The 13,101-nt window shown below is 33.7% G+C and overlaps 1 protein-coding gene across 1 annotated transcript in view; it reads right to left on the reverse strand.

Annotated features, from left to right (window-relative positions):
• The window catches only part of LOC118186283 (disintegrin and metalloproteinase domain-containing protein 10 homolog), a 77,217-nt gene that overhangs the window by 833 nt on the left and 63,283 nt on the right, over positions 1–13,101 (reverse strand). Inside the window, exon 5 of the mRNA XM_085827454.1 lies at positions 11,771–12,263. Coding sequence (XP_085683580.1) covers positions 11,771–12,263 — 493 coding nt within the window. The remainder of the gene's footprint in view (positions 1–11,770; positions 12,264–13,101) is intronic.

Below are 13,101 nucleotides of genomic sequence, written 5' to 3' on the forward strand. Positions count from 1 at the left end.
AAATTTTAAAAATCTCAAAAAGTATTTTAATTTTGAAAGGAGTGCTTATATCTGTATTACATTTTCGAGCATTACAAAGATGTAACTAGAAAAGTTTAAAAATCTAATTAAAACTTGTAAAATAAAAGTACTTTTTTGTCAGTGTATAAGGCATTTTCTCCCTTTTACCAACATGCATTCGTGGTGTAACGGTAGCACACGAGGCGCATATTCGAGAGGTCCAAGTTCGTGTCCCGGCGAGGACATCACTCATTTTTCGTGCATTCATGCTTAAAATAATAATAATAATAATAATAATAATAATAATAATAATAAAAAATTAAAATCTGAAATGTTTCAGATTTTAAATTACGTCCAAAGGGGCGTTTTTTAACATTTTGTGTGTTACCTTTCTTTATTAAATATCATGTTCCTCGCACTTAAACCATAAGATCCAGTGCAACAGCAATATCGCAAAATAGTTTTAAAACGAGCATATCTTTAGAATTTCCGATACAGAGACTCACGCGCTGGAGATAAAAATGTTTTTTCTGCACAACGTTGCCATTGCTCGCTTTGAAATCCTTGAGTTTGTTAATCAAAAATTCGTCAAAGTTTTAAAAAATAGGAAATCGATCATAAAACAAATTTCAAATTTGGTCTTCCACATGCTCATATTCGTTGGAGGATTACGTTATTCAAAATTCGATGACTCTATGTACCGTTGTTTTATCACAATACGAGAAATATACATACATTTATGCAGATTTTTCATTATTTAATTTCTTCAAATATAATGCAGGACTCTAACATTTTGTGGCAACAGTTTGAAAAGTGAACCGACATTTATGAGTCCGACGCAAAATGCCAAAACGAAACTAATAGTCCTTCGGGATTCAAATCCCTTTAGACTAAGAAAAAAAAAAAAAAAAAAAAAAAAAAAAAACCACTCCAATTTTTGTACAGTGGTGCCCGAACTAAAAGGTGGTGGATGATTATTATTCAGCACTAGAATTTGACGACTGACGACTGGGTCCGGTAATCTCCAGTCGCCCTATAAAAGGGGTAGTATGTAAGTTTTTTGCCTCCCGTTTTCCAGCATGCTTTCGTAGTGTAACGGTAGCACAATCGGCGCATATTCAAGAGGTGCAGGTTCAAGTCCCGGCGAGGATACTGCTCTTTTTTCGTGCACTCCTGCTTCCGAGGAAAAAAAAAAAAAAAAAAAAAACCTAATTTCTCTACAGAGGTGCCCTAACTAAAAGGTGGTAAATGATGATTCTTCACCACCAGGATTTGGCGTTTGGGTCCCCTTATCCCCAGTTGCCCTTTAAAAGGGCAAATACATAAGGTATTTTCTCCCTCCTTCTAACATGCTTTCGTGGTGTAACGGTAGCACAATCGGCGCGTACGGGAGAGGTCCAGGTTCAAGTCCCAACGAGGGCATTGCTCATTTGTCACGTCTCCTTTTTCAAAATAACCTAATGATTCTACAAGTGCTTTTGTTTTATTTGATAAAACTTAGCATTATTTAATGTTTAATTTCAGTGCTTAGCTTTAGCTTAAGCATTAGAATTAAAAATTTTGAAATTAATTTAAATATACTGAATATATTGAATATATTAATTTAAATATATTGAAAGATTTACAGTTCGTTTTAAGTTGAACCATATTTTTTTTTCCCTTTGAGAACGTACAGATTCCCCGTGCACCACATACGTACAACACGAAGCTTACAGAAGTAAGTTAACTAAAAAAACTTACTTCTAGAGAGAGTGACTAAAAGTCCTTATAGTGGTGCGTGTTTGCCTTCCGGCTAATTCGTTCTTGAATTTATTACGCTCGGCCGTATTGTACGTGCTTGTTGATAATCGCCGGCTAGTTTAATTTAAGGGCCAGCTACGTTCCCCCATAGCACAAAACATCCTCAGGATGTCCTATTTAAGTCGCATTATCCCGGGACATACTTAGGATGTCCTGAGGATGTTGATTCTCAGATGTCCTGAGGAGATTGATCGTGATTTAACATCCTGAGGATGTCTTATTTAAGTCGCTATGTTTCGGGATATGAGAGGATGTCCTGATAATGTCGGTTCTCAGATGTCCTGAGGACTTCACCAATTTCACATTCTGAGGACATTCATTCTGCATTGTCCGGAGAACTTCCGTTGTCAAACATCCTGAGGATATTTGTTCTCAAATTTACCAGTTTTAGTTTTTTGACATTGCACATCTGAAACTTGCACGTTATTTAATTTTCGTATGTATTTTACCAAGCTGTTTCTAAATGCTGCACATTAAAAATATTGATATGATTGATGATTTATTTTTGTTATTTTGTTATTAATTTTAACTACTATTTTTTCTGACATTTTAAAAAAATTATTTAATTATAGAAAGGATTATTTTCAATGGATTAGCATTTTCTAGAATATTTGCTAAATACTAAATAACATATATTTTATAAAAAATGTATAAATTACATGTATAATTACTTACAGATTACAAATCCTACTACATAGGTAAATATATATATATATTTTAATTAAGGAAACGAATTTTTTTAAAATTTGGGTATAGAGACATTAGGTATTTTTTTGGAAGCAGGAAAGATGAAAAATTAGCAACTGCCTTCGCCGGGAATCGAACGACGGACCTCTGAAATACCGGCCCAGTGTGCAGAACCACTACACCACGAAGACACGCTAGAAAAGCGGGAGAAATACCTTATATTACTCCGCTTTTTAAAGGGCGACTTTTTTTAAGGGGACCCAATCGCTAAATCCTGGGTGTGGATATACCTCATCCAACACCTTTTTAGTTCGGGCGCTACTGTAGAGACATTAGGATTTTTTTGGCAGGCCAGAGAGATGAAAAATTAGCAATAGCCTTCGCCGGGAATCGAACCCCGGACCTCTGAAATACCGGGCCAGCGTGCAGAACCATTACACCACGAAGGCACAGTAGGAAAGCGGGAGAAATACCTCATAAGAGGAAAATTTCCCCCCCCCCTAATTACAGGACAGAAAATGTTTTTCAATCGCGCTATCTGTTTGTGTTTAGCTTCGGCTAAGTCTACTTAGTTTAGTATTAGATTAGTTTCTTATTTTCTTATCCTGATTTAAAAAGGCCGAGTGGAGGCTTTCCTGTAAGCTCGAGAAGGGGCACCTATTATTAATTCTTTGAGTGAATAAAAGAGTATTTTAACCCTTGTCACGTCTCTATAGTAACTATTGGAACTCAGCAATAATTCGCTACTTAGTTCACTAGGTTCCTCGACGTTATATCTAGACAACGTATCGAGGAACAATATATAATAAACTTTTGATTTGCGACGTTATATTGCAATCTGAAGTTTTCATGTAATTTTTTGGTAGTTAATGCATTTTCTAATTTAAATTATTTATAGTTGAATTACTCGTATAAGTTTTGCTATTCTTTATAATAATAATTTCGATTCTGTATTTTGCTTTGACTGCTACAAGGTATTAAATTTGCTTTGTTAGAAAATAATTTTAACAGTTAAATATTTGCACGTAACTCCATCTTCTGTGCTCTCAAGTCACTCAGTTACAGATAGTGGCTGCGGGAGGTTAATTCGATAAATAATCTCTCTCTTCTACTTAAAGTGGCTTTTCTTTTTACGTTTCTAAATATTTCAAATTAAAGCAGTGCCATCAGATCTATCAATTATTGGTAAATTACCTTGCTGGTGAGTCACAGAAGAATACTTTTAAGGAAATTGTGAATAAAAAATAAAATCTAAACGTCATCAGTATGCATTTTAAAAATTTAGAGCTATTAATTCGTGAAATGATCTATTGAAAGCAATATTTTATAAAAACTAAAGATTCTTTCTTTCTTATCGTATTCCTCTTTCAGTAATATGACAGAAGATTACGCTGTGAAAGGGTATAGGACTTTTTCACCGTCGCCATTTCGCCCGTCAAGACATATTTTTATGTACATACTTGTATTTTATCTTGCCGTATTATACTCGTATTAAATTTATTTAGTTTAATCATTCTGTTTAGCTTTTGTATACTTAATAAAGGTCGTATCCTGGTATTTAATTTTTAATATATATAGTTATTTACAAGTATGAAATATAAAGAAATTACACATAGTTAGTTGGAAAATTATGTCAGTATCAAAAACTTATAAGGTATTCCTCCCACTTCCCTAGCGTGGTGTAACGGTAGCACGCTGGGCCGGTATTCCAGAGGTCCGTGGTTCGATTCCAGGCGAAGGCGTTTGCTATTTTTCATCTTATGTGTTTTCAAAAAATACCTAATGACTCTACAAGTGGCGCCCGAACTAAAAGGATTGTGGATGATGATTCTCCGCAACCAGGATTTGCCGACTAGGTCCCCTGAAACCCTAGTCGCCCTTTAAAAAGGGAAGTATATAAGGTATTCCTCCCTCTTCCCTAGCGTGCCTTCGTGGTGTAACGGTAGCACGCTGGTCCGGTATTCCAGAGGTCCGTGGTTCGATTCCCGGCGAAGCATTTGCTATTTTTCATCTTGTATGCTTTCAAAAAAATACCTAATGACTCTGTTACGGTGAAACAGCGAAATCTGGAGAATGTCGACTTTCACCGGTGAATGTCAACATTCACATAGTCTCTTGGTGTATGCCCGAAATATTTTCCAAATACTCTTATTTCTGACTTACACCGGTGAATGTCGACATTCACCATGTACTAATGGTGAATGTTGAACATATAACAATATTATATTTTCTTCTCCGTAATTGAGTCGCGAATAAACGCACTTGAGACTTGAAATAAGAACTTAAGAACACGAGAACCTAAAACACACAATACATTCAAAATGAGAAAGGAAAATAATGGAAGTTAAAAACTTACTTAATTATACAGTACGTTCTAAATGAGAAAATAAAATAACAGTAATGAAAAACTTACTAAATTATGTGACTCAAATCTTATTTATTGCAACAACTTAAACTATTATGGCACTCTTTTCGACTTTCACCGGAGCATATCTGTGATTGTCGACATACACCGGTGAGGGTCCGAATATACAAGAATGTAGTGAAATATTCGATCTTTCACCGACATATTTGGTGAATGTTGATATTCTCCGGTGAAAGTCGACATTCTCCAATTTCAGTCTTTCACGGTAACAACTCTACAAACGGAGCCTAAACTTCTGATACAACAGAAGTTATATTATCGATTTCAAAATTATGCGGGCACAATATTTACATGATTTGTAAAAATGTCTTGAAATTTTAATCTGCTAGTTCAGAGAAATCACTCATACAAGCAGAAAATTCACATTTTTATGAAATCTGAACGGTAAACGGAATTACTTTGGAATTTTGTCAGCATGTTACTCTCTTAAAATGAATATGTTATGTGTAACTGTGTATTTGCTTAAAACTGTACACAAAAACATTTTACATAAAATGTTTATTAAATTAAATTAAATTAAATTATTAAACTAAACAGAGACAAGATATAATACAGTCGTGTAAAGAAAATATGTCTTGACGGCGAAACGGTCACGGCAAATAGTCCCAGTTTCCTACGCAAAACATATTACACAAAATGAACGTATTGTAAAACTATCTAACCAGGATACGAATTTTTGGCTTCTGATTGTTAGTCTACTAAACTAATCTTTAAGAGACATAGAAAGTATTAGTAAATAAACAAAATAATTTTCATTGAAAATCCCTTACAGCCTTCTAAATAAGTTTACATTGCGAAGATTAGGTTATTAGTTGTATCTTCTACGCCTAGCATACTCACTGTAAATTAGCTATAGCACAATAATATCATTACTAACGATTTCGAATATTATTTTAATTAACGAAGCGTAAATGGTAGCTATGAAAAGTTTAGCATGTAGAAAATAATCAGTGCACATTAATTTAAGAGTAGATACATTTACCACAAACAACTCAGACTGTATTGATGATTTGCCCAGCAAACCGCACCGCTCTGTACATGCATGGTCATATAACGACGTTTCTAATTCTAGTAATTAACGAAGCGTAAATAGTAGCTATGGAAAGTTTAGCATGTAGAAAATAATCAGTGCACATTAATTTAAGTGTAGATTCAGTTACCACAAACAACTCAGACTGTATTGATTATTTGCCCAGCAAACCGCACCGCTCTGTACATGCATGGTCATATAACGACGTTTCTAATTCTAGTATAGCGCATTTCCTGTTTACTAAGGTGACAACAATGATACAGGTGTTGGCCAGCGACTGTCAAATGTAATGAAGTGCAGTTTACTCTAAAGGGAGATAACAGGACTTGAATGCCATCAGCACTGAGTTGTTATACGATTTGAAGCATTGTTATACCTATTCTTTGAATGATTATACCTATACTTGTTAGGCAAGGTTTGCGGCATTCTTTCACCACCTGGTCATCCATCTAATTTCCTCAGATGGTACTTATCTTTCTCTGAATTGATATATTTTCCGAATACTACTGCTATGGTTGTTCACAAAACCCATATGTGACAGACTGCCCTATCTTTCTAACCTTTAGTAACTGTTCTCGATGAGATGACTCTAGTCACGTACGATGTATACGAAGTTTACCCTTAAGCAAAGATTTTTAAGAATCGTGAGTGTTTCGTTATATTTGAATTAATTTGTTAAGCTACTTCTGTGGCAGACAGGACAGCCAGAAGCACAAAAACCTGGTGTGGACACTATATTTACCTAACAAAGCAATATATATTTTCCTCGTACGGCCTATTAAATTAAACATATTCTTGGCTGCACTTTATTTAAGGGGTATCAGAAACCCCTATACCAACAATGTTAAATTGGCCATTTTCGATGTAACTTTTTTCAAAATCTGCTGTAGATACAAGCTTGAAATTTTTTCTGTAATTAAATCATACCTATCTGATTATGCTGAAATGAGCTTTTGAAATATTTTGAATTTTAGATTAAATTACAGGATATTTTGTTAGGCATAGTAAAATTTAGCACTTTTCTCACACAAAAAAATAAAAAAAAATTTTTTTTCTAAGTTTATTACAAAAAGCTCATTTCAGTAAATATTAGGGAACCTAATAAATAAGCCATAAAAACTTTAGATACCTGTGAGCGGTGGTTCCTGAGAAAAGGTACATAGAGTATTAAAAATTCACGTTTGGAGAAAAACGCGTTTTTATGTAAAAATCCTCATTGATCAAAGCAGCAGATGACAAATTAAAACTAAATTTTTTTACAGTTCTAATTTTCATAGAGATTAAAGAATGGTATTTTTAGAAAGATAAAAGTGTAGAGAATTTGAAAATGCAAAAATCTGAAATTACAATTTTTTGAAGATTTTGGTGTTCCAACTCCCCTTAAACTTATTAACTTACTTAAATAATACCTTAAGGCAAGTTGAAGATGACATCAAAAATTGCAGATTTTGAAAATAAATACTCCGGTCAATTCGTTGTATGAGAATCAAACGTTTTGTATCTTTATTTTTTCATAATGATTACAAACTTTCCGAAATACAAGTATAAGAACCGAGACACCGCACTAAAAAGTTAGATGTCGTTATTTGTACAAAATCAGTGTTTAAAAAAAATTGCCATGGCCAAACCAAAAATATTTTCACTATTTAAAACACTTCTGTAATTACGATTGCGAAAATAAAGGCGGGATATTAATGTTAAGCCGAATAAAGGGACTGGGTATAAATATATACAGTGTCTCACAAAAGTGACACTTGTGCTTTACAAACGGAAACTGTAATAAAATAAATTAAAAAAATATGTAAACATTTTTTGTAGGTGTGTTCCATACTTAAATTTAGTAACAATTATTACATAACATACATTTTCTCAAAATATTAAAATATTAATCTAATAAAAATACAATTGTTTAAAACGGAACAAAAAATGGCTCACATAAGTGATGGGACACCATTAGATACTACTACGCACTACAATAAAAATATTTTTTTTTGGGTTTTTATTTTTACTCAAAAGCAATTGGCAATAATTTATAAAATCGTCTGCAGTATTTCTCTCCAGTTTGTTTTGGAAATTTTGTGTTTTTTAGCTCTGTGCAGCCATGAATGCTAAACGAAAGGAAACTTTGCCTGAAATTCGAAAATTAGTTATTGATTTGCATATTGAACGTGAAAAATCTATTAGAGAAACTCCTTAAACAGTTAACTTGAGTCATTCAACAGTTTACAATATCATTAAACGAGATAAAAAGAATCATATGATTCAGGATAAAAGAAGACCTGGCCGACCATCAAAGCTATCCAATGGAATAAAGAGAATTATCGTTCGAAATATTAAAAAAAATCCAAGAATGAGTGCTCCTAAAGTTGTTGCTGATTTACAAGCATTATATGGAGTAATTGTTAAACCTGAGACTATTAGAAGAGTAATTCGATCTGCTGGATATCACGGTAGAGCAGCCGGGAAAAAATTCTTCGTAAGTGAAAAGAATAGAAAATTCAGACTGGCTTTCGCAAAATCCAACATAAATAAGAATTCTGATTACTGGAATGAAGTTATATTTGCTGATGAGAGTAAATTTAATATATTTGCTTCTGACGGTAGAATCTTGGTGTGGAGAAAACCCAGGGAAGAATTTCGAAAACAGAACTTGGTGCCAACAGTAAAACATGGTGGAGTTATTGTATGGGGGTGTATGTCGTCCGCTGGAGTTGGTACTCTTGTTTTTATTGATAGTATAATGGATCAGTACAAGTATATTGACATTTTAAATGAAAATTTGAAATCTATAGCGCGAAAATTGAACCTTCATAACGATTTTAAATTCTACCAGGACAATGACCCCACGCACACTGCTTTGAACGTTAGACTCTGGCTGCTGTATAACTGTCCTGAAATAATAAAAACACCACCACAATCTCCAGACTTAAATCCCATAGAGAATATTTGGCAAGAATTGGAATCAAGAATTCGCAAACATACCATTTCTTCAAAACAACAATTAAAATCGGTGCTTCAAGAAGAATGGGGTAAAATCACTCCAGAAATCACAAAAGAATTAGTCGAATCCATCCCAAGAAGATTTAATCATGTTTTAAAAGTAAAAGGAAATCCAACAAAATATTAAAAACCTTTTAAAAAGTAAACTTTTTGGATAAATATTTGATGGAAAAGTAAGTGTCCCATCACTTATGTGGGCCATTTTTTGCTCCGTTCTAAACAATTGTATTTTTTATTAAATTAATATTTTAATATTTTGAGAAATCTATGTTATGTAATAATTGTTACTAAATTTAAGTATGAAACACACCCACAAAAATTTTTACATGTTTTTTAAATTTATTTTACTACAGTTTCCTTTTGTAAAGCACAAGTGTCCCATCACTTTTGTGAGACACTGTATATATATAAAGATAAATTATATAATTTAAATTAGCAAAAGCAAAACAATGTTTAATTTTGATTTGGGTATTTCCCTTTATTGTATGTTTTAAATTTGTTATAATGTTACTTGTATGTTAACATTATGACAAGTTGTAACATAACTTGCATGTTAAAATAAAAAAAAAAAAAAATCATTACTAAAAGGGCGCCAAAATTAAAACTTCCGAACTTGGGTATCATTTTGCTTTGTAATGCAATTCCATTAAAAATCAGTGTTTAGATCATGGGTGTCTAAAGTGCGCCCGAAAAGTTTTTAAAATGCGGCCCAAAATGAAATTATGAAAGTATTTAAATTTTATTAAAAAAATAAATATTTCAATGGGATTCGTTGGCATTTACTTTTAAATCAAAATTTAAGTAAAAACATCTTAGTATGTCATGATGTATTAACTGCAAAGAGACATTCAACTGAAAGAAAAATTTGAAAATATTTCTTTACTGGAGCTTTATAATGATTATCTACCCCGCGATAAATATCTAATTTTCACAATTATGTTTTTTTATTAATGTCTCCAGCTTTCGGCAGTACCTATATTTGTGGACAATTATTTCCAAGAATGAAGCATACAAAAAACAAAAATAGGACAAAGATTACAGACAAATACCTTGGAAATGCATTAAGAATTGCAACCTCGTCTATTGAAGCCGATATCGATTTGCTTTTTCAACAAAAGCAAATTAATCCATGTCATTAATTTGAATTTTTCCCATCTTTATGAAATATGAAATGAAACTTTTACAAATTAATAATAAATATGTACCTAGACATATCCAATTCAAAATAAAAAAATAATAATGAAAAGAAGTTAACTTATTTTAATAAAACAACAAAGCTAATTTTTATTTTAATTTTTAAAAAATATCGTATTTGTGGCCCCGCAAATTTTTTTCTTTGCAATGTGGCCCTGAAACGGTCATAGTTTAGACACCCATGGTTTAGATCAAATTGCATTTTTCCTTTTGAATGTCACTTAAAATTTGTTGAAATGTTTTGACTTCTTTAACCCTTTGCGGTACAGTGTGTCCGGTCTGGACACACCTAAAAATTTCCTTCTGTACGCACAGAAAAATTGAATGTAAAAGAATTTATAGTACAGGTTACTCTGAACCTTCTTTATTTATAGTAAATGGCAGCTCAACGCAAACCAGTCCATATATTTTAGCCATGTTTAGTTTTTTAAGACCCTCATTTTTCAAAGAAATCTTCCAGATTTTTTTAGGGTATAAAAGGAATTGTTTGCAAAGAAATTTCTATGTTATATTTTTGGCTGTATGCTAATCTCCTTATTCTATATTAGTTTTAAATTTTTACCTTGAAATCTTGCCTAAAACCCAACGGCGAACCCTAGGTGTGCCCAGACCGGACTCACCGATAATCTAGGACAACTGAGAGTCTGTATTCTTAGTTTCTCTGCATCTCATCAGTCAGTTAATTGACAAAAATGCTCGTTTCAGCACTCTTTTCGAAGCTCTATTCAACTAGTCTGCCCACTTTGTGCACACTCACAGAATTAAAACGATAAGTGCTATCTTCACAAGTTTTACTTGCGTACTCCTGACTTTAAAAGGTAGCGTGCCGGAAAGGGTTAAGGGGACTCATACACCTTAAAACCTATAAGATCTTCAAATATGTGACTGTTGCAAGAATAGTAATAACTTATTTATTTTAAAAGCAATTACTTCCAACTTTTCACAGCTGACTACATAACATAGCTGCTTTCTGAAATATAATGAGAAAGTTTGTGTTGCCACAAATGTTTTTACAATTTAATCCGCTTTGTGACAAACTTTTTCGTCATTTTTCCCCCTTGCGCGCACAGTTTAAAACATTCTGTTGCATAATTTAATTCCATATTTGATATATAGCTTTTATAACATTTGGAAACGACTGTGAATCAAAAATTCTAAGAATTTCATGTTAAATTTTTATTTTATTTTATTTGGAGTTGAGTTTATAAAATGTATTTCATTAATAAAAATCTGTAATGTTTTCGCGCATAAAATTTTTTAATATTAAAATATTCATCAGATTTTTGGTTCAGTTAGAAAATAGTGCCCATATATAGAATTCCATCCAATTTCAAGTATGTACCATTAGCCATCTTTAAATATCGTGCGCGCGAGGTGGAAACATGACGAAACATTTTGTCACAAAGCGGATTAAATTAAAAAAATATTTGTGGCAACACAAACTTTCTGGTTACTAGTTTCCAAAGCAGCTATATTATGTAGTCAGCTGTATAGAATATCCCAATTTTTGCAACAGTCACATATTCGAAGATCATAAGGGGTTTAAGGTGTATAAGCCCCCTTAAGAGCACGATCAAAAGTCCTGACGCTTATTCAAAAAAGAAACAGTTCATGAATGCGTAATTTAGTCTTACCTGCTGCAGTGACCAAAGCGAACCGATTGGCATGGAGTTCCTGGATACCGATAGAAATAATTCCCGTTTTTTGGTTTTAGTCCGAAATATTCGGCAGGCACACAAAGCTCATCAGTTTCCCCTTTTTTGTTCTTCTTACAGCATACACGACATTCGTGAGCACTTTCCTGCGAGCACGTACAGTCTTGCAATCCGCCATCGCGACAGACGGTGCTGTTGCAGAATCCTTTCATGCAAGTTCCAGCGCCATTGAATTTCAGAAGACTGGGTCCGCAACTTTGACCATCAGTAATGCTCGTAGCCCCGATCGGAAAAGGGCATTTCGGGGACTTACCATCACAATAGGCATTCTCTGGGGCGCAGCTGGGATCTCCAAGAGCGCAGAATGTTTTCCATGACCTGGGAATTAATTTGCAGTCGTGATTGCAGCAGCTGTCGCTCCAGTCGCACTCATAACCTTGCTTGCGATCGTAAGTACACTCGTCGTCTTGACCTGTGAGAAAATTTGTATTCTTAGACTCATATTCTTCAAAATATATAAAATTAAAATGAGCAGTAATTTGTTTCACCATTTATTACCGTTAAAGTGCATAAATAACAAAATTACTTTCCGTGGTATACTTTTGAAGGAAAATTGGCTTGTATTCGTGTCACACGTGGGGAAACGGAAGACCCAAGGAGTATGACAGGATCTTTCTATGGGTCTCAGTTCCAAAGAAAGATTTGCACAGCAGATAGTATTCTTTGTCTAACTGAATGCGGCAAAGCAAAAGAGGGCTGCATTTGCTAAAGGGGGATGCTTCCGTGGAAGACTTTCTAGAGAAACCGGTTCATATTCACTTTGAAAATCCGGAAAGCTAGGAGATAACTCTCACAGTCCTTCCATCCAGTTCTTCAGTATTGAAATACCAGTATTCAGAGGTCTTACTGTAGAGTCATTAGGACTTTTTAAAGCAGGAGAGGTGAAAAATGGGCAGTACTTTCGCCGGGACTCGAACCTGGACCTCTCGAATACGCGCCGAGTGTGCTAACCGTTACACCAAAAAGGCATTCTGAAAGCAGGGAGGAATATTACTTGCTCGGCAGTGGTGAGCAGATAGCCTTGTTATCAGCAACCCTCACTGCCATTACTATTATTACGACGTGAGACATTAATTTCTAGAATATGGAATTCATTTTTATCAATTTCCTTCAGTAAAATATACTTATTTTTCAATAAAACATAATGACTACGGTGCTGCTTACGAACATGCATTCCTGCATAAAATAGCTAAGCAAGAATCGGTAGGTTGATCCATCTCATTAATGCGACTCTCAATATTTAAGTAATT

This window comes from Stegodyphus dumicola, chromosome 12 (genome assembly GCF_044657685.1).
Source record: "Stegodyphus dumicola isolate Sdum_Otavi_A_Nest chromosome 12, ASM4465768v1".
Classification (NCBI taxonomy): domain Eukaryota; kingdom Metazoa; phylum Arthropoda; class Arachnida; order Araneae; family Eresidae; genus Stegodyphus; species Stegodyphus dumicola.